The sequence below is a fragment of the Hemicordylus capensis genome, chromosome 6, assembly GCF_027244095.1.
Source record: "Hemicordylus capensis ecotype Gifberg chromosome 6, rHemCap1.1.pri, whole genome shotgun sequence".
Taxonomy (NCBI): Eukaryota; Metazoa; Chordata; class Lepidosauria; order Squamata; family Cordylidae; genus Hemicordylus; species Hemicordylus capensis.
In genome coordinates, this window is record NC_069662.1 from 77,524,756 (window position 1) to 77,551,801 (window position 27,046).

The 27,046-nt window shown below is 44.2% G+C and overlaps 1 protein-coding gene across 1 annotated transcript in view; it reads right to left on the reverse strand.

Moving 5' to 3' along the window:
* The window catches only part of ABCA13 (ATP binding cassette subfamily A member 13), a 293,809-nt gene that overhangs the window by 157,211 nt on the left and 109,552 nt on the right, over window positions 1–27,046 (reverse strand). The window contains exon 26 of the mRNA XM_053266156.1: window positions 19,816–19,915. Coding sequence (XP_053122131.1) covers window positions 19,816–19,915 — 100 coding nt within the window. The remainder of the gene's footprint in view (window positions 1–19,815; window positions 19,916–27,046) is intronic.

Sequence of the window (27,046 nt, forward strand, 5' to 3'; positions counted from 1 at the left end):
CTATGAGGGCATCTGACCCTGATCCATTCCTGTTTGGGCAAAGTCTTCATACTAATAACGGCAATAAGTTTGTGGCCTTGAGCAAAAATCTCTTGGCTTTAGCTCCTATCTGTAGAAGGAAAATAATTAATTATATATTAATTTTTCTACACTAAAAGAGCTACCTAAAAATGAACATTTGTTCTTGGTATATGCAGAAGTTTGTTAACACTAGGCTAACTAAAAACAGAATCTGGGTAGAATGGTCTGTCAATTAAGCATCCTGGGTACAACAGGAAGCTGTGACACTGTGTCTGGCCTCCCCCGCTGTGGACCTGACTCAACCGAGGGAGGAGGGAAGGAGAGGGCTGCCCAGGAGACACAGACAGGTGGCTGGCCCCGATGGAGGATGCTCCTAAGAGGACTCGCTCAGAAGTGAGTAGCTGGACTACAGCAGCAGCTGCGGGGAAGTGGGAAGCAACCGCAAATGACGTTGTGAGGGCAGCAACATCAGGGGAGCTGGGGATGGCTGGGAGAAGGCAGAGGGAAGGAGAGGCTCACGACATGGTCAAGACACCTGGAATTGCAGGGGTGGGAGGAGTGTGGCCAGGATGTGCAACTTGCCAAACAGCTTTTAAAACAGCAAGCCAATGATGAAAGAGGGGAACCAACAGAAGGGAGCAGCTCCTGGAGTGGAGTCGGCCTTGAGGAAAGCTCTGAAAGAGGAGATTTGGGGGTGGCGTAACCCCCTCCCTTTCATTCTGAGACTTGACTGGGCTGGCAGCTGACCCTGCCAGCTTAACCCACTGAGCAGGACCTGTGGGCAACAGCTGGCCCACAAGGTGGGACACAGAAATGTGAGGCAGATGTGTGAAAGTGGAAATTCTCCACATATGCAAAACAGATGATTGGGGGGGCCGTGTCTGAAGTAGTACTTTAAAGCACAAATCAGCTATAAAGAAAGTCAGGAACAGAGGGAAGAAGGCACCTGGATTCCATTCCTCCACTCCCCATTTGGAGTAGGAAATGCAAAGAATTCCTCCACCCATATGCAACATTTTATTTATGGATGTGCAAATTGATTCAGGTGATTTGGAGACAGAACAAGTCGCCCCCGTGGTCCATTGGCTAGATTCGGGTCCAAGTTGAATCATATCAGATTCAATTCAATTCGATTCAAGATTCTGATTTCTTGTATGGATTCCCCCAAATTCCCAGCTTTCATTTAAAAAATAAAGCTAAGCGCTAGTTCTTGTAGAAGTGGAGTTATGTAGCAAAATGTGTGGTCACTATTTTTCAAGAGTTTGGATTCTTTGGTGTATAATAACATTTCCTCAATAAATCCCTATGAGGATTCATTACACACCTTCATTTCTTCTATTCATTTTGACTGTCATTGGACAGTGCCAACTGTCAACTGCCACGGGCCAACTACCCCACCCACCCACCCACAAGGCAGTGGGGTACTACTCAGTTTATGTTCTAGGAATTTTTTCAAGTGTTTAGACTCTTTGGTGTCTAATAACCTTTCCTCATAATTAATCCCTATGAGGATTCATTACAAGCCAAAGAGTATATACACCTCAAAAATTTCTAAAATACAAACTGAGTACCCAGTGGTTTGCGGGTTGGGTGGTGGTTGGCACATGGGATGCCACTAATTCCCAACCCCCACCTGCAAAGCAAGTAATGAAGACACCAAAGAATCTCAACACTTCAAAAATTCATTAGAAAAATAAATTGAGTACCCCAGTGTGTGTGTGGCGGGTGGGGGGTAGTTGACACATGGCAGCTGACAGTGTTACGCTGTCCAGTAACATTAAAAATGAACAGAAGAAATGAAAGTGTGCAATGAACCCTCAGGGATTCATTATGAGGAAATGTTATTATACACCAAAGAATCCAAACACTTGAAAAATAATGACCACACATTTTGCTCCATGACTCCACTTCTACAAGGACTAGAGCTTAGCTTAAAAAAAAAGCTGGGGGATCCATGTTAGGGTTAGGATAGGGTGACTTTGAATCCCCATTATTTCCTATGGCAGAAATATACAAAATAAGTAGAAATTTTAAAAACCCATCAAAAATCAACCAAGTGCCTTACTGCCTTGAAATTTGGGTGGTGGGTGGCACCAATGGGGACCTACCCACCACTCAAATTAGGTGCCCGTAGGACCTTTATAAGGGGTCTGAATTGATCCAGATCTGAATTGAATTGAATCAAATCCAAATTGAATCTGGGGTGATTCAGGGGAGTAGATTCAGACACAAAACATATCAGGGGTAATTTGATTTTGGCGCAAACCAAATTGAAAAAATCAATTTGTGTACATCCCTATTTTTATTTGCTCCCACTCCACCAGATCTCCACAAGGAAACTTGAGCTGTTTGTTATGCTTTCCAGTCTGTAGTCGTGAGCCCATAGACACACAACTGAATTCCCAGGGTGATCTCTCTCACCCCACAGTACTATAGTCACCTCCTGCATTACCTTGTCAAGTGATAAGGAGGCATTTAACATACATCAGGGCAGATGTATTAGAATGTGTAGTAAATATCTCTCATATATTCACTAACTGTGAAAACCTCAAGCACAGCACAGGGAACCCAGCCTGCTATACCTGAGGTGCCAGTGTCCTCCATATTTTATATCTATATACAATTTTAAAAGCTGCAAACAGAATATCTATATCTATATTTCTCCTGCAGCACAAAATGACCATGCTCCCTTCACTCATTGGTAGTTGATGTGTAGAAGAGTTCTTGTGTTGAGAAAAATGTATTTGTATCTCCAGCACTTAAGCTTCCTCAGGTTTTTGGATTTCATAAACAATTTTCATACAGATCCAACATGGACTGAAATGCAATCAATGGAAAATTAAGCTTCATAATTCAGTGGAACGCTGGTCTTTCTTTCTTGAAAAGTATCTAAGGAAACTGTCAAAGTTTGTAAGAAGGTATTATTCTCCATGCTTTTCCAATGGGAGAATTTTCCCGCATTTTCCAGCAAATTAATCAATTTTTCCAGGATTTTTTAAATTTTTCTGGTAATCCATGTGAAATCTGGAACCTACCTGTAAAATGGCATGTTTCTATCTTTTGTGTTTGGTCTAGGAGTTTCATGTCAGTGAGTGAGTGAGGTCTTAGATAGATAGATAGATAGATAGATAGATAGATAGATAGATAGATAGATAGATAGATAGATACAGTGAGGGAAATAAGTATTTGATCCCCTGCTGATTTTGTCCGTTTGCCCTCTGACACAGAAATGACCAGGCTATAATTGGAATGGTAGGTTTATTGTAGCTGTGAGAGACAGAATAACAACAAACAAACCCTCAAAAGCCCAGTGCCCAAAAGTCAGCGATGGATTTGCATTGTAGTGAGGGAAATAAGTATTCGATCCCCTATCAACCAGCAAGATTTCAGGCTCCCAGGTGTCTTTTCACTATATGCAGGTAACGAGCTGAGATGAGGAACACCCTCTGTAAGGGAGTGCTCCTAATCCCAGCTTGTTACAGTACCTGTATAAAAGACACCTGTCCATAGAAGCAAGCAATCACTCAGCTTCCAAACTCACCACCATGCCCAAGACCAAAGAGCTGTCGAAGGATGTCAGGGACAAGGTTGTAGACCTGCACAAGGCTGGACTGGGCTACAAGACTATCGCCAAGCAGCTTGGTGAGAAGGTGACTACAGTTGGCACGATAACTCGCAAATGGAAGAAACACAAAATAACTGTCAATCTCCCTCGGTCTGGGGCTCCATGCAAGATCTCACCTCGTGGAGTTGCAATGATCATGAGAACGGTGACAAAGCAGCCCAGAACTACACGGGGGAAACTTATCAATGATCTTAGGGCAGCTGGAACCATAGTCACCAAGAAAACAATTGGTAACACACTACGCCGTGAAGGACTGAAATCTTGCAGTGCCCGCAAGGTCCCCCTGCTCAAGGCAGCACATGTACAGGCCCGTCTGCAGTTTGCCAATGCACATCTGAATGATCCAGAGGAGAACTGGGTGAAAGTGTTGTGGTCAGATGAGACAAAAAATCGAGCTCTTTGGCATCAACTCAACTTGCCGTGTGTGGAGGAGGAGGAATGCTGCCTATGAGCCCAAGAACACCATCCCCACCGTCAAACATGGAGGTGGACACATTATGCTTTGGGGGTGTTTTTCTGCTAAGGAGACAGGACACCTTCACCACATCGAAGGGACGATGGATGGGACCATGTACCGTCAGATCTTGAGTGAGCACCTCCTTCGCTCAGCCAGGGCATTGAGAATGGGTCGTGGATGGGTATTCCAGCATGACAATGACCCAAAACACACAGCCAAGGCAACAAAGGAGTGGCTCAAGAAGAAGCACATGAAGGTCCTGGAGTGGCCCAGCCAGTCTCCAGACCTTAATCCCATAGAAAATCTGTGGAGGGAGCTGAAGGTTCGGATTGCCAAACATCAGCCTCGAAACCTTTCTGACTTGGAGAGGATCTGCAAAGAGGAGTGGGACAACATCCCTCCTGGGTTGTGTGCAAACCTGGTGGCCAACTACAGGAAACGTCTGACCTCTGTGATTGCCAACAAGGGTTTTGCCACCAAGTACTAAGACATCTTTTGTGAAGAGATCGAATACTTATTTCCCTCACTACAATGCAAATCCATCGCTGACTTTTGGGCACTGGGCTTTTGAGGGTTTGTTTGTTGTTATTCTGTCTCTCACAGCTACAATAAACCTACCATTCCAATTATAGCCTGGTCATTTCTATGTCAGAGGGCAAACGGACAAAATCAGCAGGGGATCAAATACTTATTTCCCTCACTGTAGATAGATAGATAATGCTGATGCTCACTAGTAATCATTAAGACTTTCAAAAACCTAATGAGAAATGTCAGAAATGACAGAAATGCTGGTCTCATGAGGATTGCTTCTGACATTTTCACCTGGGCATGGCATCTACATTTTACCGTGTTATTGGTAAAATGTAGACACAGCTATACAAATCTCTGCCTGTAAACTAGGCATTCAGTTTATTCTAACAACTGGGGGAAATTTCGTTGATACTTGATAAAGTCACCATGAAAAAGGACCCACCAAACACACAGTTATGAATTTAAATGTCTTTGCTGAAAGACCACAGACATCTTTACATGAATAATTTAGCTGATAAAATTAAAAATCTGACCCAATTGTTATAATTTGTCTTGCTTGACTTATGAGTGTAATTACATGTAAGAAATGCAATTATATTCACAATTAAATTGTGCTTTCTAATTCATCCAAATTTGCCATTCTCATCTTAGAAGTGAATGTGATTACTGGTGTGCTGTAAGAGAAGGAGCATTCCAGGATGTGTGATTTAACATCGACCTCCCACCAGGCAGAGCCTCAGAGATTCCATCACACCTAAGATTGATCCCATCCAGACCAGCCTGCTCAGCAGCATCTTTTCCAACAGCCACCACTGGCAGTCAGTGCTGCTACTAAGGGAGAAGGAGCATTCCAGGATCTAAGAGCTAACATCATCTTCTCTCCTGGACAGAAGTCTAAGAGACACCATCATCATCACACTTGGGACTGAGCTCTTTTTTCCTTTCCCTCTTCTTTTCAATGGATATTATGTTTACAATGTCATTTTGATTTTATTTGGCCTCTTTTTTCTTGAAACCATGACTTCTTAAAGATTGTGAGCCCATTGAGGACAGGGATATTAACATTTACAAAAAATGCTGTAAGCCACTTTGAGTCCATAATATACAGTGGGTTATAATTCAAATCAGTTACATCCAGTTTACTGATTCAAGCAACTACTACTGACAGGCCATATTAATCACATATTTAGGATGCAAGCTCCTTGAGAGCAGAGACTTTATTTTTCTTATGAAACATTGTAAGGCACTAGGTACATTGTAAAACAATGTAAAAATAAATACACTCTTTTAAAAAGTGGGTTTTAATATAAAAACCACAGACAGAATAAGATACTGCGCAAGTAATAGTGAAACCAGGGGTCAAAATATTCTCCATATACAGGATTACATTTCTATGTAATAAAACCAATGGTCATAATATTTAATTATAAAGATATTATGGAGAAGTAAGGGTATATCACCCTTAATGAAAGTTATGCATCAAACACAATTCAGACAAGTTTAAAAATTTTAAAGTCCCATTGATCTGTGGGACAGTTAAACATGCTTGAATCTCTCTCACTGAAATCAGTGAGATTTAGACCTGCCAAACTTTGGCTGGATCATGCCCAAACTTACCTAGTACATTGGGGCAAAAAGGTATATTGGAGACTAGTGGTGGGGTTCAAAAATTGGCTTTTAGCCATCTCATGCTTGCCATGTCTGTAATCCTTCTGTGGCTAGACATTTATTTCAGGGAATTATTTCATAGTTACCTTTATCTAACAGGTTAGTATTTACATGAGATTTCTACTTTTAAAAGAATGCTGAAAGTTTCCCTTTTGGGGCAGAAATGAGAAACTGGGTGTTAGAAATTGTTAGTTACCAGTGGTTTTTGAACTCCCAAAATTCAAAGTAAATTGATTTGAGAGACTCTTTTGAGACTGGAATAACCACTTCCAGAGTGATTTTATGATAAGCTGTTAGCCACCTTGAATGAGATGGAAAGGCAGGATATAGGAAAACCTCAGTATTCACAGGGGTTCCATTCCCAGCTAGTGCCATGGATACCAAAACTGCCAATACCAAGTAATTGGGGCAAAGGCATAGCAGGGGTTAGGTTGCTGGAGGCCCAAAAATTGTGGACGAAACAGGCAAAAAGGGGAGGGAATGCTAAATAAAGTGCCCTACTGTAGTCCATGGACCTCCAGCAATGCCCCCCCCTAAAGTGACAAACTCTGTTTTTAAAAAAAGAAATAGCAGTTTTAAGAGCTTCTTAAAAACAAAATGAGCCACAAAATGGCTCCTAGTTGCAAAATGGAAGGCAGAAATGACCTCTGAGGTCATTTCCGCCCACCCCCGAGCCACGGATATATGGATCTTAACCCTTTAAGTGCTGGTTTTTATCATGTATGCCAATGTCAGGTGCCAATTAACACGACTGCAGATACGTGAAACCATGGGTCCATGAATGCTGAGGTTTACCCGTTTGCAAGAAAGAAAGAAAGAAAGAAAGAAAGAAAGGAAGGAAGGAAGGAAGGAAGGAAGGAAGGAAGGAAGGAGGCAGGGAGGGAGGGAGGGAGGGAGGATTACTTTCAGGGACTCCTCATCTAAGAAATAGTCATAGTTTTCCAGCAGTGAAAGTCTCCAAGACTGTCTCTTCCCAGAATCCACCAGCTCTGCACCTAAAATATTTGTCCCACACAAAAACTATTCCAGAGAATCCTTGAAAATCCACAACCAGCAGTTTCCTACACTCATACAAGTTCTGCTACCATTCCATTAAGAACATTTATCCAGCTAGTCAACAATGGTGCTACAAATGTATCATCAGTCAAGAGACTCTCGAATTTAAGGATCTATCCAATTTGAAATTTCTCCCATGCCAGTAATTCTCCAATTGTTCATGACCCTTACATTTGAAAATTCTGAGGATTAATGCTTGATGCTGTTCTGATTATGGGAGCTAATCACTGAACCTTATTCACTGAACCTTGAATTCACTGATATCAAGAGATGATCCAAAGAGAATCCAAATATCTATAGTCATATATTTTTGAATTGCAGATTGTATCTGGATTAAAATATATGCAAGCTTATGAGTGCATATTCCCATAAAATTTGAAAGCTAACCATGAAAAATCTAAGATAATAAATATGAGAACGAACCTAAAACAGAGACATTATACTAAAATAAAAACCCTTATATTTTGATGGAGATAAAAAAATTAGGGACATGCACAAATTGATTTTTTCAATTAGATCTGTACCCAAAATGAATTGCCCCAAATTTGTTTGGGGTCCATATCTGGCCAGCTAGCACAGGGGAAATTTGTTTTGTTCAAAAATCTCCCCAAACAGGTAAATTCGGGAACAAATTGTTTTGTATCCAAATCAATTTGCACAGACAGCAGGTGCAGGCAGTTATTCTCTCAGCAGCAGGAAGGGGATGGGGAAAAAAAATCTCTTCTCTTTTCCTCAATCAGGAACAAAAAGCAGAGAATCCACTCCAGGCAGGAAACTAAGGTAAAGCAAAGCAAATCTACTCTGGCTCGCTCTCTCTTTTCTCCCATGAGGCAGAAAGGCATAATGGTGGCTGGCTGCCTTGTTAAGTACATTTGAAAATCCCTCCTTCGAACTCTCCCCACCCTTGTCCATTCTTTGACTCTTCTCCTAGCCACTGTGGGTTCAGTCACCCCTGGCAACATATGATTTGAATGGAAAGGAACCAATCTGGAACCAGTGGGGAATCGCCAGCCAATCATTGCACACTGTAAGTCACCAATCTGAAGCTTGGGAGGGCAGAATTTTCAAAAAGAAATTCCTGATTACCACAAAAATGGAGGTCTGAATCTACAAATTTTTCAGTTGGGAAATCTGGGTGATTTATTTTGGACCCGAATCTGGCCAGCTAGCACAGGGGCAATTTGTTTTGTCCATAAATCGCCCCAAACGGGTAGATTTGGGTGCAAATCATTTTGTACCCAAATCGATTCACACATCACTAATAAAAAAACCAATGTCCAATTGCCATTCTCAAATGACAATGACAAGAGGACAATACCAGAAGTGACGAGGATATTTGGATTCTTTTTGGATCATCTCTAATTATGCGAGGAACTGAGGATGAATTTTCTAAATGTCATTACGAAGTGCTGAACTGTTTCAGTAATCTGGCATCCAATGAGAAAGGAAGAATATAAAACTGAAACGTTCCTTCATGGCTTATAGCACGGATGCTTCTGGTATGGAATCAACGACAAATTATGTGTAATCCATGATGACTCTATGCCCCTGAATCAAACAGCAGCTTCAAGATTTGCTAAATCTCTACTATAGTTCTCTTCCATAGAAGGCAAGCCCTACATTACCTACTTGGGAAATGGGTTTGTTTGGGTTTGACTCATTATCATGAAGAAGCCTCTGAGAATATCAAGACATTCTCTGTGCAGAAATCAGTGTTCATCACCACTGATACCTCACCTCACCGTGTTGCCAAAAGGCTCTGAAGAAAAGCTATGCATTGCCAAAAGGCTCTGAAGAAAACACTTATTGTTAGTGCAGTGTACTGGACAGAATGTTGGACTCTGATCAGGAAGACCTGAGTTCAAGACCCAGTCTTGGGCTGCCAAACAGGTACTGCATCTCCAGTTCTGAATTTTTTAGGGACCCCTTACTACCTCTGCTCCTGAGGGCTTGTGGGGATGATGAGGGGTCTAGAGCTGAGTTGGGGAGTCCAGCTGGGGCATGGCAGGTCCCCTGATGTTGCAGTTTCTCTGGCTTGTAAATCTTCAGAGGCAGTGGCCTTACACTGTCCCTCAGGTGGTATTGACTCCCCTTCATCCCAAGCTCTGCTGGGGCCAGCAGCAAGGTCTCAGATGAGACCTCTGAGGAGTTCTCATCTCTTTCAAGTCTGAATCCATGTGGGTTGTGACACCACTCAACAGACAGTTGAGAACCACAGACTGCTTTCTGTTTTGACTATTTATGTTTTCCCCACAGATTATATTATGGGGGAAATAGTACTTTGCATTACAGATCTATCCATTTGTTGTCAAATAAAATGGGAGTCTTCATTCTGTTTGCGAGGAGGAAAGTAGTCAAATAAGCAACTACCAGCTGCCAGTATTTCAAATAAATGGAGTTGTTGTCACTCCCTTTGCACACATTGATAGCAATACCTAGAAATGTTAACTTCTAATACCTAGAAGTGTCAGCTTCTGCTGTCCTTCGAGAGCCTGCTTTAGGGAATGTTAACCAGACCCAGTGGCAATTAACTGCACCTTGTGCTGCATTTTAGGTATTACCAGCCAAACAATTTTAGGACTCACTGTCTCTCACAGCCAAGGGAGCTGGGCAGAAAGGCTACAGTTCATTAAGCTTTCTATCCTCCAGAGACTATAGCTTCCAAAAGCATGGAAATTGCAGATACATGTCTGCAGACTGACAAATACTACCAGATAAAACCAAAACAGCTGTTCAGCATCTGAGCAGACATAGGAATTGCTGTTAAGCTTCTACCTGATTTTGGTGGCTCATTAGAACAGAAGCAAATCTACACCCAAAAATTCTCCTCAAAATTATTCTCTGCAAATTTTAATGTTGAATATTCTGCTATTTGCCACATATTCATCCAGCAGGCAACACTGGCATTGGGTGTCCGATTGTATTTTATTTCAATAATTATTTGGCAGCACTGTTTGATAGTTTGCACATAAGAAATTATATAAGGTTATTTATAAATGAGGTCATCATTTCAAAACGAGCCTATACCTGACCCTATACACATTTACCTGAAAACAAGGCCAGTGAGGATTATTCTCAAGTATGCATGCATAGGATTACATACATTATACAATTTGTCCTTGGGCCACAACTCAACATGTTTCTTTGGCTGCTATAGAGGTTACTTATTTTGCCCACAGAACAACCTCAACTTTAAAATGATAAGAACATAAAGTCCATCTATACAGCATCCTTTTCAATATTGCCCAAACAAATGCCACTGGGAAGCTCTCAAGCAGATCATGCACTGTTCCTCAGCAACTGGCGTTCAAAGGCACACTGCTTCCAAATGGGGGGTGGTGGTTCTATTTAGCTATCATTGCCAATACTTGTGGACAAACCTATTCTCTGTAAATTTGTCTAACCCTTTTTAAAAGACACCTAAAGCCAGCTAAGTGAGCAAAGAGACTCAAAAGTGTCTCTCATATTTAGCAGGGGGAGAGCAACTGACCCTATCCAACCCTAGCTCAGCATCCCTCAAGTGGCTGTTACTTGTGTCTATCTGGTGTTTAATTTAAGATTATGAGCCCTTTGGGGACAGAGGACAATCTTATTTATATTTTATTCATTTTTCTATGTAAACCGCTTTGAGAATTTTGATTGAAGAGCGGTATATAAATATTCATAATAGTAGTAGTAAATCAGCAGAAGTGAATTCTGTAATTATGAAATAATTATTTTCTGTTGTCTGTCCTGAATCCACTATCATTTTTATTGGATAATTCCAAGTTCTGCTGTCAATTAATTAATTATGCACAACATGCATAATTTTATAAATGTCAATTGTGTCACCTCCTTAGCTGTCTATTTTTCCAAACTAAAAAAAACCAGACACTTCAGCTCTTCCTCATAGGAAGGAGGTTTAGCCTGCTCTTCCCAGAGACGAGCAGGGAGCTCACCCTGGCCGGCCGGCTGGATCGGCCACCCAGACGAGGTGTAGTGGCACTGAGGAAGATATGACGAGGAGGCCTAGTGGTGTGATCCACTTTTACCCTCTGCACATGTAAACTTCTATACACTGCTTATATCCATGCATTTGAAGGATTCATTTTAAGCCTCTTTAGCTTTAAAACTTTAGTAACCCTGTACTCCTGTTTTGTATTGAAAACTGTGTAACCATCTGCATTCCTGTATCCATATTTTGAGTTTATAGTACTATGCCAATTAGTCCAGCTAGGCATGGATAAGGTTTACTTAAAACATACGCGTTAATTTTTCACCTGAATCAGGGAGCTTGGGAAGATGCACTGCCTGGGAGTGGAATGTACTTGGCTGCGGTCTCACACAGGCTACTGATAAGGGGGGCTTTCTTGATGCTGCTTGTGAGAGACGTAACAGTATAAGGAAGACACACAGACCCCCTAGCAATTTGGAGCTTCAGCACAGACTGAGATCCAGGAAGGTGCTATGCACCCGCTGGTGTTACAGGGGCCACGTCCTTTTCATCATCAAGGGGGCTCCCCAATGAAAAAGATCACGTCAGATCAGGGACATATACTTTATCTTTTGTTCTGTAATCCTTTTTAAAGCATTATTCAGCTTTGTCTATTAAAATCTATTTGGCATTTACACTAGTTTGAGCTTATTGCCTCCGAATCCCAAAAGAACCTGTTGGACACCGACTCGTCACCAGTGCCAATACAGCCAGTAGGGGGAATCCCAGGATGCCCCGCGCAAGTGTACGTGCAGGGCATGCCGGGGCGGACCCCTAACACCAGGAGGCTTGTTGTAGCCTCCCGGTCGGGGGTCTCCTCGTGAGTCACCGCAACATGGAGCCGCGCCATGCCAACTCACAATCAAACAAATGGGGTTAGCAGAGTGCTCGCTCTTCTAACCTCATTTAAGGGTAGGGGCAGTTAAGGAGGTTTTCTGCCGGGAGCCACACAGCTCATGTTGCTGTACACGAACTCCCAAAAGCAGGCTGGGCTCCTTTAGCCCACTTTTGGGAGGTCGGGAGAATAGCCTCCATAATAATTAAGTCACAGGGGTAGGTTGGGGATTTTGCCATGGACATTGTCTCAGTTCTTTGTGTGGGGCATGTTTGTCTATGTTTGAATGTATCTATGTACTGGCTTGAGGGCGGAGTCACAGTTTGTTTGTCTGCTCTTCACTTGCTGTCCTGAATTCAAACTGAGAGGTTCTCCCTCTTTCAGCATAAGAGACTGTTAGCCCTTCTATTGATTTCTTAGCCTAAATTTTTAGTTGGTAATATTAAAACCCTTTTCTCTCAGTTAGAGTAGGTTTCCTGTACAATTACTTATAGAAGATAAATAATTCCTCTGCGACAGGAAGGAGGTGAAAAGAAGCAAGTCTGGAAATCTGTCAAAATCATGAAATAACCCCAGCAAGAAGATGGATCACCAGACAAAGCTGACAGTGGCATTTTATTTTTCCTATTATTATCCATGTGCTAGAAGAATCAATATTTTAGCTGAAAAAGCAGTATCTTACAGGCACAGTGGGTTTTCAAGTGGCGGGGGGCGGGGGCTGGCACAGTGAGGACCTTGCCAATCTGCAGTAGTAAGGAACGTCAGATATAGACAGCCTAGAGACAGAATAAAGTTACTTCAGAGAACTGAAAGTGATATACAAGAGGTATCATGGCCCATGAAGTGCACAATCACTGTACTCTTACAAATAGGTTTGGCAGATTTTTGTAGTGCTTCAAAAGCCTGCAAAACCTGTGTGACAAGAGGTGACAAAGAGACACAGAAAGAAATAGGCATGAATATACCGTGTGCCTTTCATGCTACTTTTAACTCTTAAAAAGTATTGTTTCCACACTTAAATGAAGCATGCTAGAAGAGGAGTGTTTACTGCATTCAAAGTTACTATGTGAACAGCATCTAGACTGAAGGAGCTGACAGTTCCAGTGGAGCTGCTGTCACAAGAAGCTGCCAGTTCCAGTGGAGGAACATTGGAAAGAGGGGATGTTTCCCCTTCCCACAATTTGTCCACTCAAAATAATCCTTAGCTGTTTTTCTTCCCATAGGATAAAAAGATACTGGGGCCACATATCGTTTCCCTCACAAGTGAGAAAGCAGGTTAGGAAGAGGGATTTTGAGTAGAAAAACAGCAGACAGGTTTAAGTAGCATCTCCTCTTCACTCTTCCACTCTCATTCATAGCCTCTGATGCTGCTTTTCAGTCAAAATAAAAGTGAAAATGAGAGGCTGTACGTGCATTTCCTTCAGATCATCTAGTTTGGCCTTAAGAAAGTAAAAAAGAATGACCAGATGCAAAGAAACTGAAATTCCTGTACCCTTCTAAGCTTTGTAGAAAGAAGTTTTTGATCAAAGAGAGATTCATCTGTCAACACGATCAGCTACAGATTTTACAAGGCCCTCGGCAAGCTGTAACAGCATGTTCCCCTCTTATCTGGGTCCTCCTAAGATATGTGATAGGGCTTACTTTGGCTGGCAGGATGAGAGAAAGGAGGCAACAGCAGAACAACCCTCTTAGCCAAGAGACTTGCTCCACCACCACACAAAGGCTATGGGGGTGGGGGGGGTACAGAGGTGATCTCAGGATAGGCAGTAGGCCATTCTGAGGGCTTTAGGCCCTCAGCAATTGCCCAGTGATGGTGACCCTTGATGCTCACCCTGTGTGCCAAAACAGCCTCTTCTACACAGCAGTTATTTGACTGAATCAATTCTAATTAGAATCAAAACTGCTTGCACAGAATGGGATTTGATTGAACTGATTTGAATTTGCCTAAACTCGAATCAAATTCACTCAAATTCACCTGAATTCAAATCGATTCAAACAAATCCCATTCTGTGCAAGCAGAAGTAAACATGGAAAGTTTACTATCCATGCCGAGTAAACATGGGTAGGAGCAGGCTTCATGGGCCAGTTCAGATGAGGGAATGGGACAACTCTCTGCAGCCAACTCTGCAGCCAACTCTCTGCGGGACACCTCAACACGGCCAACTCACTGCAGGGACAACTCATTGCGAATCTCCAACAAACACTTCAAAGCAGCTCCCTGCTCTCTCTTCACAAACAAACAGCCTGCCCCACACTTCAAGTGCCCCACACTTCAAAACAGTTCCCTGCTCTCTCTCTCGGGATGGGAAGTGGGCGAAGGAGGCAGAGAGCAGCCCACTCCTGCCAGCAACCAGCGGACATGCAATTATTACTTTATTTGATTTAAGTCGCAACCAGCAAGCCCAATAGTGCATATTGTACGTCAAAACAGTTCCCTGCTCTCTCTTTAGGGATGGGAAGTGCGCTCCTGTCAGGATATGCTCATGCAGCTGAGCTTGGCTTTAAGCCTCCTTAATTTGAATTTCTGCATTAAGACAAAAAGGGCTTTGGAGAAGTGAGCCAGGTGCAGCTTTGGATATGCCAGTATTCATGCAGCTTGGCTCTGCATATTGAAAATGGGCATATCTCTGCATATTGAAAATGGACATATCTCCTAGCATCCAACTGGTTCGAGGACAGCTACATCGGTCGTCCAGGTAGGAGAGGACACGGTAGACTGGCTCCTTTGTTTCCTCCACTAATGTGGAATCTGTTCAACAGGACACTGAATGGCAATGATCGCACGAAGAACCATACCGAAGCTGCTCATTGTGACCTCCAAGCCGAACTTGGAATGTGCCATCCTACGATCTGGAAGCTGATTGATGGCCTCAGAAAGTTGCAGAAGGGCAGAGACGCCTATTATGAACAGCTCGTTTCAGGCCACAGTCCTCCGGTCAAGTTGAAGAAATACCGCAAAGCAGATGAGCGTCTTTCAAAGATTGTGTCCAATTATGGCAATAGAAGCTATATAGAATACTTTCGTGCCATAGCTCACAATTATCAAATAGCTTAACAAAAATGTTTTTTGATGTTTTACTAGTGCATTTTTGTCACATCAAGCAGAAATGGGTCTAGCAAGCAGAAATGGGTCTAGGACAGTTTAGCTTGACGCGTTGCTGTTCATACATTTTATCATCCGTGTAGCATTGTTATTTCCAGAGCTTGCATAGCAATAGCATTTTATTGCACTATGGAATTCCATGCTAGTGTTTGGCTCTCCTTGTAATTGGGGGGGGCAGTTTATGAACACTTACAGTTTCATAATTGGCTGCTATTCTTATGTCTAAATTTACAGTGTTTGCTTGAAGTTATAACTGTTTTTACGCAAATGATTTGTATGCAAACTCTATGATCAGGGGGGGGGGTTATATTCATGCAGTTATATGGGCCTATAAGTGGTGGTGGTTTATTTAATGTGATTACTTACTGATTACTGACAAAATGTTAGTCTAGTCCCTGGCCTCATTCAAGAGGGCTGTACAAATCTTGACCTTTCATTAGGCTTTTAATTTACTTTGTTTTTAGTCCCCTGTTTAAAGTTTAACTTGATTTTTATCATTTGTGTTTTAGCACGTTGGACCAAATATTTTCATATAACTGTTTATGGGTTTGTTTACCATTTTTGTGAGCTGCCTTCTGATGTATTATACCCCAGAGGTAGGAGGAGACATCCTATTAAACTCAAGTTCAAATAAAGTCATAATTGCATGTCCGCTGGTTGCTGGCAGAAGCAGGCTGTTCTGTGCCTCCTTCACCCACTTCGAAGTCCCATATAGAGAGAGCAGGGAACTGTTTTGAAGTGTGGGGCACTTTTGGGTTTGTTTTTTTTGCGAAGAGAGAGCTGGGAAATGCTTTGAAGTGCGGGGCACTATTGGGTTTGTTGGAGAACAAGAGACCAGGGAGCATTGAGTTGTCCCTGCGGTGAGTCGGCCATGTTGAGGTGTCCCATAGTGAGTTGACCGTAGAGAGTTGGCCGCAGAGAGTTGTCCTATACCCTTGAGATGAATAGATGAAATGGTCAGGCCATCATGTTTTAGAGAGTTTTTCAGTGCTCACTGCCTCTGGGTTCAACCCAACTTCCTTAGGATTTCCATGCAAACAAAAGATGAAGTGGTCATTCTAATCTGTATTTCTGATGTTGATAGCCTTCCTATTTAACAAAAAAAGAACAAAACATTAGGAACTCAGCCCTGTCCACTCAAAAGTAAGTTCTAATGGCTGACATGATGTGCAGCAATACACAATAGTCACTGCACATGTGTGAGGACTGGTACAGGTTTGTAAGGCAGCCCTGACACTCTTAGGAACAGGCAGTTGCACAAGCAGTGCTATCAGGGTTTTCCTCATTTGTGACCATGTGGGAAACTGCGGTAGCACTGCTTGTACAATCTCCTACTCTTAACAGTGTCAGGGCTGCCTTATGAGTCCACAGCAGCCCTGGGGCATCATATTTCAGCAATGCAACTCTGCAAATCATGTCAGCCACTATGGATTTGCACCCAAATAAGTGTGCACAACAGGATTTACTTTCAAGCAAAGAGGCACAGGATTGAAATACTGGACACATGCAATGCAGTGCAAAGTGCTGGGTTTGGTTGTGGGAAATACAGGTTCAAATCTTTGCTCAGCAAAGATTTATTGAAGGCCTAGTGGAAGTCATTATCTCTCAGCCTGACTTGTTGCAAGGATTGTTGTGAGGATAAAATGGGATAACTCCATGCATGTCTCCTTGTCCTTAGCTTCTCAAAGGAAAAACAATTTAAACTGTAAGTAATTAATTTTTATAGGATTGCTTCCATATACATACACTGAAAGTATGCACACATACAAAACACTATGCTTCAAGCAATACAGCTCTATGAATGAAATGACATCATCAAATATGGTAATGGTTAACTGAACTTGCAATAAGCAATATGGAGTGCAGAAAGGTCATTCAGATCCTTGTTAGCAATTCTGAGGACATAACTTCTGAGGGATGTTACTTATTTCAGAGTGCAAGTGTTCCAACAGCCCTTTTAATTCCTAACGATACCAACATTCACTAGGTTTGCAGGGCCAAGCAGTTTGGTAACCCAAATGCTCTTTACCTTGCATAGAAATAGTCCCTGTGATCTGCTTAATCATCTTGCTGATTGTTTAGTTCTGGAGTAAATCTATGTAAAATCTTTGATAAATGAAAAGTTTTTGGGTGCCTTTGAGCATATCTTCAAAGACAAAATTATATGGGTCAAAGGAGCACTCTCAGAATATTCTAGTTAACTCCGACAAAGATGGATACATTTCATGGCCAATTCCCAAGCTCTTATGCCTATGCTACACAACTGTCCTTAATGATAAATGACAGTCATCTATGGTGAATGGAAATTTTTCTCTCTAATCTCCTGCTCACAAAGGTGGCATTATCGTCACATTTTCTTATTGTAATTGATCAGCTACAGAAATATGGAGCTGAAGCGTCTAATTACTGGGTTTCTTTTAGTTACGTGACAAAACATATCTTAAGTACATAGCTGTATTTCTGAAAGTTTGCTGCTAATTATACCTAAATATATTAGGTGCCATAGAATTCAAGCAACTTTTAAAAATATAAATTGCACTTCTCAGACCTTTCGGGAATTCAAAGTATAAACAAAACAAATGTTGAATGCTGCTTTGTGGCTGCATAGCTCATTTCTATATTTCATGTGAGTCTGTTCAATTATTGAAGATATCAAAGAAATTCCCCATATTTCATTTTAATTGAACTACCTTCTTATCTTGGAGCACTTGTTCTGCCCCCTTTTATCCTCAATTCACAAGGAAGGCTTATACAATATTCCTTCTTTCTTCCACCTCTTGTCCTCAAAATAGGATTGCCAACTTTTATTTGAATATACCTAACTACTTTATATAATCAGACCACTGGCCAGGCTACAGCCCAATTTTGTCTAATCTGATTGAGAGCAACTCTCAGAGGTCCTTCCCATCACCTGCTACCTGATTTTAACTAGAGGTTAAAATCCCTCTACTGAACCTTAGCTCTTCTGCATGCAAAATGTGTGCTCTGCCTCTGAGCTGTGGTCCCTTCTGCAACTTTACAGGTCCTCCCCAACTTCTGATTTGAACAGACCCTTGAACAGTAGCCTGACCTGCAGTAAATAAGCAGATGATACTGTTTTGCTTCATGCCATGAAAAGTTTCACTTGTGACATCTGCATATCAGATTTCTATTAAAGGCACAGAAGCAGGCCAGGCGTTTTTTCTTTTTCTGCTGGTCAGTTGGCAACTCTATTCCAACCCTTCAGAACAAGAGAAATGTTGTATGTATAAAGTTCATAATGTAATGTAATAATCAGCTACCACCAATTCATAGCCTATAGATAGAGCATCTGGCCTGCCAAGCAAGGGACTCCAGTGCACCACCACACACAATGCTATTCATGTCGGGTAGGATCTGTTGTAAGAAAAGGAGATATGGAATGGCAGAGATAAGGAATGATAATGCCATAGGCAGATAGCTTGGCAATCCCTCATATAGTTATCTAAGATTTCTGAGTTATCTGGAAGTATTTGGAGTAGCAGATAGAGTTGTCTGTATCTTCCAGTAAAAGGCTTGAGATCACTCAAGTGGTCTGTCAAAAGAACCTGTCACAGGATGCTCATGGACCTCGGAATTCAAATTTTCTGTCTAAATGGAATTCTAATTCTGTCTAAGTTAAAACCGCACAACTTGTGATCCACCCAGCCAAATGTAGCAGCCATTTATTTTGCCCTGCCAGGTGCTTGATAATCCCCCTATTTTTGCAGTTCCAGGTAGCTTATAAAAACAAGAGGTTTATCAAGCTCCTGCTGTAAGACTGTAGATGGCAGATAGACTTTGTTCAGCTTGCTAGGTTATTAGATGAGGAATCCTACTTTAATCACTCGTGCAGCCTTGGCCCAGATTCACTAGACCCTCTGAGACCCTCTGAGCAATAGAGACTGTGATGTCAAAGCAGCTGAGTCAATGGTAGTCATGGAGGATGTGGCATCAGAGGGCCTGATGGTAGGCCAGAAAGCCAACTCCCTTGCAAGAGTAACACAGGCCTATCAGAACAGATCAGGCAGGCTACAGCAACAAGAGAGTTCTGACATCAAGAAGAAAATTACAAGCATGGTTATTTTTTGTAAGTTATTGTGTTTAGTAATAGGACAACAATTGATTTACATGCATTAAAAGGGAAATTGAAGATTACCTGGAAATAAATTTGATACCATGTCTATCATGGGCAGCACCAGAGAGGGGCATGGGTGGGCAAGCCCCACCCCTTTTCGAACAACAGGATTTATTTCAGTGGAAAGGTGTTCAGGATGAGAGTGTTACTGTAAAATATATTATTATTTCTTTTTCAAAAAACTAACATGTGGGACACAGCTCCCCCACCCAGAAATGCACGTTGCCTATCTCTCCCCCCACCCAGTGCACCTCCAATGTAAATCTGTAATGTTTCCATGCTTTCAAAATACAGACCTCAGATTTGTATTTACAGTAGTTGATGATGGCCTTACAGTACAGACCATAATTTAGAAATATATGGCAAACTGAGTTGCCTCAAAGGATAACTTGTAGGGTGTTGTGTATTTACCATTTGTAGATTCTTTGCTGTTTGCTTGAGGGAACTCCAAGTCCACAGCCACTGGAATATGTGATGTCCTCTCTGTGCTCTGCAGTAGTTTCAAAAACACCTGCGTGGAAAGAGGGGAAAGGCAGATATGAGATTCTCCTTAATATGGCTAGAATTCTGCACACAGTTGCACATGCTAACCCCTGCTAACTGGGCAAAGAGGCACCTTTTTAATGTGGTGAGTCTCTTTATTTAGCTTGGGGAGAGTAACTGGCCCTATCCACCCCCAGCACAGTACCTCCAGTGACTGTTGCTGGTGTCTATCTTATCTTTCTTTTTAGATTATGATCCCTTTGGGGACAGGGGTCCATCTTGTTTGTTTGTTTGTTATTTCTCCATGTAAACTGCTTTGGAAATGTTTGTTGAAGAGCTGTATATAAGTTGTTGTAGTAGTAGTATAATTTACATAGTATGTAACGATTTTAGTATGGGGATATTAACTTCTTGCTTAAAATGTTTAGGGGCCTGTTCCAAAGTAAACTATTTTCTGTTTCACACCATGCAAAGTGGAAACATGAGCATCACATATATGTACATGAATGTATATTTTACTGAAATTACTTTTAGAAAGAGAATGTTAATCTGTTCTGATAGTGCCGCACTGTTTGCAATTTCTAGTTCCTTGTATGGATCAAAAATAGTTAAGCTCTCTTTCTTCAATCCACTCTTCCATCCATTGTTCACATAAGATGATGCAATATTCCTGAATGGCCACAGCAGTGGTCTGCAATAACATTGTAAACAATGGCCCGGTTCACACATACAAATGAACCGTATTTAGCATTAAAGATAAAGTGTGCCGACAAGTCAGTGTTGACTCCTGGCAACCACAGAGTCCTGTAGAGTAACAGTATTTAGCACTAACTGGAGTTAGAATTCTAAACTCCAATTTGCACCACAGATGTACAACTAACCACAGTCAGTCCGCCTGAAGTGGAGGGAGAGGGGAGCCCCTCCTGCTGCACAGCCTCCAAGCTGATCCATCCCAGCCCACTCTGCGGTCAGACTGTGGGCAAAGCATCACCGTGTCAGCCACTCAGCTGCGATTGGACACGATCCCCAGAGGGGCATGCCTTGCGAGATTGGGCATTTTCAGAACACCGCACCCACCCTCAGCAGTGGAAGCGCACTGAAAGCCCTTTAAATGCCTGGCAATGTCAGCACCACTTCGGCCAACCATGGCGGCGGGGGAGCGGGGGCCCAGGAGGGATGAAATCCCACTTTCTTTGAGGGAGGGGAGGGGAGAAACCACATTCATCAGAATGGCATATGCAGATGGGGAAGAGCAAAGATTGCTGGGGGGTCTATCCCACCAACACCCAGGGAGATATAGCGAGGGGAGGCCCCAACAGAACTCTCCAGCCACAGCCATCCCAAAGTTGCTACAAGCAGCTCGCTGCCCAGTGGGCTGACATTCTCATGAGAGGGCCAGTCTACTGGGGATATACCGAAGCCCATGAAGGCACTATCCCCACCTGCGAGCTCACAAGCTGAACCGGCCACTTAACCACCATGGAATCCAAGGGGGCCCCTGCTCTAGTGAGGCCCACGACTATCCTATTGAAAAATTGAACAAGAAAAATAAAATGTTCCCTTTCCCCTCATCCCTCTTCTGCATTGCATGCACCCTGGAAAACATCCCCACACCCCATCTTCAATATCTTGGCTGCACACGCAGCCATGGGAAGGTCCAACAAGACATCACATTCACGTTGTCTTGTTCATGAGTAATAGGGCTGTGACACACACACACACCACTTCCCCACCCTTTCTTTGTAAAGAAAATAAAAATAGAACAGTTCCCCCTGAAGCCTCCCCACATGGATCCCCTTTGTGGACCTGCAAGCACCCAGAGGGCATCTGGATGCCACCTTTCCTCTATCCCTGATGTGTGTGCAGTGTTGGTGGAGGAATGGACACAGCCACAAAGCTTTCTGTCCATCCAGGACTCCCAACTCCCAGTCTGCCCTACCACCATATGCAGATTTGTAGATGTGGGGATGGATGGGAGAGGGGAGCCCACCCCCATCTCTGGACAATGCTGGAGGGGGAGGTTGCTGTTCCAGGGCGATGGAAAGAGTACACCTGTACACATGGATGTGCAGGCAGGAAGGGGGCACAGGATCGCAGCAGCTTGCCTGTGGTACCCAAAACTTGGAATGAGCTCCTCAGGATAGCTGTCCCCACAACCGCAAGCCAGAAACCACCCTCTCTCTATCCAGAGCACTCAGGGCCTGTCGCTCTTGTGAGGAAGATGTTAGGCAGAGAAAGGGATGTTTTGTCATCTGTCATCATGGCAGATTTGTCTGGGCAATTTGCTTCTTTCCTCCTCACTCTGATGGTCCCTCTCATGAGCAGTTTGGGGGCATCCCTGAGGCCTGTCACCCTCATGCTTGGACACTGAGCCCTGGGTCGGCCTGCAGTTTCCTTGAAGAAGGATCTCAGCTGACCCAAAACTGCCCTCACTTACTTGTCCTGCTCATGAGCTAGCATCTGTGGGCATCCATCCCAAAAAGGGGAAGGCGCCAGGCCCCCCTTCCCCAACCTTTCTTAGTTAAAAAGTAGAACTTGTCCACTCTGGAATCTCTTGGGGGGTCAACCTTTTGGACATGGTTCATAGCACATCCAAAATAAAGAAGCGGGAGGATGATGTGGGAATCGGGCTGCAGAGAGGACCCTTCAAGACAATCGAAACTCCCGGGCCAGGGCTCACGTTACGGTGTATGTAGAACTGCAGGCGGAGAGATTCCCGAGATAAATAGCCCCAGTTTACAGCCACCCCAGAATGGCTGCCTTGCATGTTGGGGGTTGCATGAAGGGGTACATATCTCCACACTGTGAGTGGGATGGCAGGGCACTGAGTTTCCCAGTCTTGCAGTCGCCAAGACTGGAAAAGCACTTGCCCACAGGCCCATCCCCACAGCTTTCTTGCGTGCAGCATTCTCCCTTGCGCCCTCTAGTAGAGCTCAAAAGGTGGGGTTGCGGCCTGTCGCTGTTGCCAAAAACCATGACTGCCAGCTTGTACAGGAGCAGCACTTCCACGCGAAGTTTGCACCAGTTCCCCATAGATGGTTCTTCTCATAAGCAAAATTTAGGAAGCAAACCTCTCCCTCCCCGGGAAAGGGGCTGGGCCCCACTTCCCCATCCTTATTTGGTGAAAAATAGAACTTGGCTGATCTGGAATCCCTTCCAGGGTTTCAGACCCCTCCAACTGCACCTCCACAAGAAAAAATTGGAATTGACGGTGCGCGTGAGCTGCGGAGCTGGGCCTTCCAGCCATTTGAAATTCCGGAGCCAGGGTCAGTGTCACGGCATATGTCGATCTTCAGGTGCAGAGATTCCCAGGAGTGGACAGCCCCGGTTTCAAACTGCCCCGGGTTGGCAGCTTTGCACGTTGGGGGCTGTGGGTAGCAGCACACATCTCCACATTGGTGGTTGGTTTGTCAGGGTGCTGGGTTTGACAGTGGCTTGACTGTGGTCGTCAAGACCGGGAAAGCACTTGCCCGCATCCTGCAGCTTTCTTGCATGGAGCATCCTCCCTCACTCCCCTTATTCTGCCACTGATATGAGATTGCAATCTATAGAGTCATGGGCTGGTGGTTTAGCCTGCAACACAAATACCATCATGTAAATTTCCAGTAAGTGCCCAACAGACAGTTCTCATGAGTAAGAGCAAAAATTTCCCCCTAGGGAAGGGGCTGGGGCCCCCTTCCCTACCCTTACTTGGTGAAAAATAGAACTTGGCTCTGGAATCCCTTCTGGGGGCCTGCCTTTCAGACTCTGCCAATAGCAGCTCCACACAAACCATTTGCATAGATGGTGCAGGCACTGGGTTGTGGAGCTGGCCCTTCCAGCCACTCAAAATTGCCAGGCTAGGGCCATCATGGTGATATATGTAGATGAGCCACCACAAGGCATCCCAGACAAGAGGAGGTGGCATTTCAAGCAATCCCTGCCAAGCCACCTGTGCATGATGGGCAGCGAAACCCATGCATATGTGCTGTGGGGCGATGTCAGGCCTTTGTTTGAGAGCTCAGAAGAGGAATGGGAGGCAGTGGATTTACCTGAGGATCCCAAGAGCCAGCTTTGTGATCAGAGTGAGGAGGCACTCGAGGAAGGCTTAGTACAGGAAGCAGAGCAGAGTGATGAACGCTCGCTGCCAGTGTTATCTCCCAGGGCACACAGGCACACGAAGCAGCTTGACCAAATCAGGTCGCAGCAGTTGCTTGCAGCGTTCACAAGACTAACTGAAGGCGGCTGAATGGGTGGAGCACTGATTGATTCCAGCTAGCAACCTGCTATAAATTCTGCAGCTTCACTCTGCCACACTGCTGGAGACAACTCGTCAGAGAGCCTTAATACCTCCCTCCATGACGCCTTGGACCCTTGGACTCGGGATCTCTGGAATCTGGTGAGTGACCCTCGTTGTGGTGGAATGCAGATTCAACTTGGTGCTTGGTAGTGATTTGTTCTCTTGTGCTTTTTACAGATGCTGGGTGAAAACCTCGTGCCTGCCTGAAGTATTGTACCCGGAGACATCTCTTTGCCTGCTGCTGCGTCGTAAATTATGGACAGCTCATCGAGTGTGGCAGGTTTACAACAGGCCATCTGGCTGCCAGGTGAGCAGTTGTGATCCACCATCCACCGAAACCAGGAAAGGTGTTGCTGGGGTTCCCTTCCCCATGGCATGCAGGGATGTAGTATCCTGTCTGGGCATCCGCAGCCCTATGGCCCACATGTGTGCCACCATGGCCTGTCACTTGTATGAGAAAGCAGTCCTGGTCTGTAAAGGTAAGGTGCTATCTGGATGCCGTACCTGCATCACATGAGAATTCTGATAGCTTCCCGGGATGGTTCGTCTCATGAGTATGACTTATGAAGGAATAACTACCACCCCCAGGAAGGGGCTGGTTCCTCCTTCCCCACCCTTTCTGTGTGAAGAAAAGGACTTGGCTGCTGCAGCTGCCCTGTTCGGGTCTGCCTTTGGGCTTCCCCCACCCAGAGCCATATGGGGGTGCCCTTCTTGTGCTTCCACTTGGGGTGATTGTGCTTGTGGACACCCTTGCCTGTTGCCCCTGGGCAACTTTGTGCCTTGATAGGCTGGCTGGTCTGGGGTGGGGCATGTCAGTGTTCCTGTAGCCTGGCAACTCCATAGCTGTGCAGATGACAGGAGGGGCAGGGCTGATTTTCTGAGAGGCTGCCAGCAAGCAGCTATGTCCTCAGGAGGGTCTGCGCCACATGCCTCTATGATTGGAGTTAGGAACTAAGAGTTTAACTGCAGTTAGGGACAGGTCTGGCTTCGGGCGTAACACTTCAGCTGCATAACCTCAGTTATCGGCAGCAAACTATGAGGAAAATCACAGGTTCAAACTGGAGTTTGTCGGAGCAGATTGGAGTTAACTTTTGAGGTTTAACTGCAGTTTTCTGTGTTTGGGAGTACTGCAGTTACAAACACTGTTAGCTTTAACTGCACTGTATGTCTGAACCAGCATGCCTGTATGTCTGAACTGGCACGATGTGAGAGGAAAGAGTACCTGGCTGACCCCATCTTCCTGTCATTCTGCTATCAAAAAGCACAGAACTCACTTTCGCAACCTTACTCTTCAGTTGGATCCAGTCAACTATGAGGGAGTCATTCAGTAAGAACAGGAAGGAAGGAAGGAAGGAAGGAAGGAAGGTCAAAAGACCATTTCCTAGAGACCAGAAAATTGCAACATATCATCCCAAAATTGGGGGTAGCAGAAGATGATGTGCTTGCAAGCACCTGGAAAACTGCATTATATACACAGTGTCTACAGGAAAGTATACATTTTATTTACGCTCGGTTTTCCTTCATCCTTGTCACACTCTACTGCTCCTATTGTGAGTGGTTTGCGTTTTGACCCTTTGGAGAGCAAAGGAAATCAATAGAGAAATTGCAGTTATTTGCAAAGTGCTGGTAAGGAGACTGTACTATCAAACAAAAATATTATCCTCCACCTATTGAAAAAATATGAGGTTTATTCTTTTATAGTAGATCTGAGGAGCAAAAAAACCCCTGCTATCAAGAAATAATCTGCAGCAGAAGAGTTGTGGTTTATTATCTGGAGAATCTTTAATGCAGAGAATTCTAGGAGGGAGGAGAAAGAAAATTGACAACCTCTAATTAGGATGAGTACAATTCAAACAAAATCACTCATTTTTGTTCTAATGGCTTGTTCAATACCATGAGCTAGTTTCATGCACTGACACAGAGAAAATTTTGTAGGGACGCAAGTGTTCCTTTGGAAGTGGGACCATGGCCATCCATCCAGACTGATGAAATGAGAATCATTCCTTTACCAATTTCTTTGCAGGACTGGCTCCAGGATTTCAGGCAGGCCAGTGCACCACCAAAAATGTCAGATCAATTCCAACCTGGTCAGACCCCCTCGCCCCCAGTGTTGGAGAAACGAACTTGACTTCCCTAACACCATAAGAGTCAGAACTGGATCAGAACCAACCTTTTAACCTGACATTTTACTGACATTCCTGTCAGATCACCACCCCACATTTACCCCCTGCCTCCGTCTATCCTAACCTTTAAAGTTTAAAAAGAGCCGCTGCCAGCACTCCAGGTCACTACTGAAACTATTGCTAGGCTGCTGTGTCACCGGGTCTCCACTGGAGGCCTCTGGTGCTGTTGATGAGCTGCCACCACCTGCTGGGCTACGTCACCAGGTTGCACAGTTGGGACTCCATTAGAGGCCTCCGACACTGGTGTTGCTGTTGCTGCCAGTTGCCAAGCTATACCTGGGCCTCCATCAGAGGCTGCTGGCACTGCTGTTGCCATAGGCCACTGCACTCCTGGCCCTCCATCAGAGGCCTCCTGTACTGGCGACAATCTTCATTGTGTTAAGTGGGGCTATGAAAATAGTTATTTTGACGTTTATAGGAATGCCCTAAAGGACCTTGTGGTGATCATGAACGGCAGTACCTCGAATACAGGCTCACACAATGGAGTGGGTCTCACGATCAGTGAGACCCGGTTTGGGGCAGTGAGCACTGGGCGGCCGGATCGGCCACCCACACGATGGCTGGCTCCGTGACGGAGCCGGCAGGGGGTGGGGGGAGTGGGGACGTGCAGCCCCCGCAAGCCCCAGTATGCCCTGCACGAGCATGCAGGGCATACTGGGGAGACCCCCGGAGCCGGGAGGCGGCTTTTCGCCTCCCA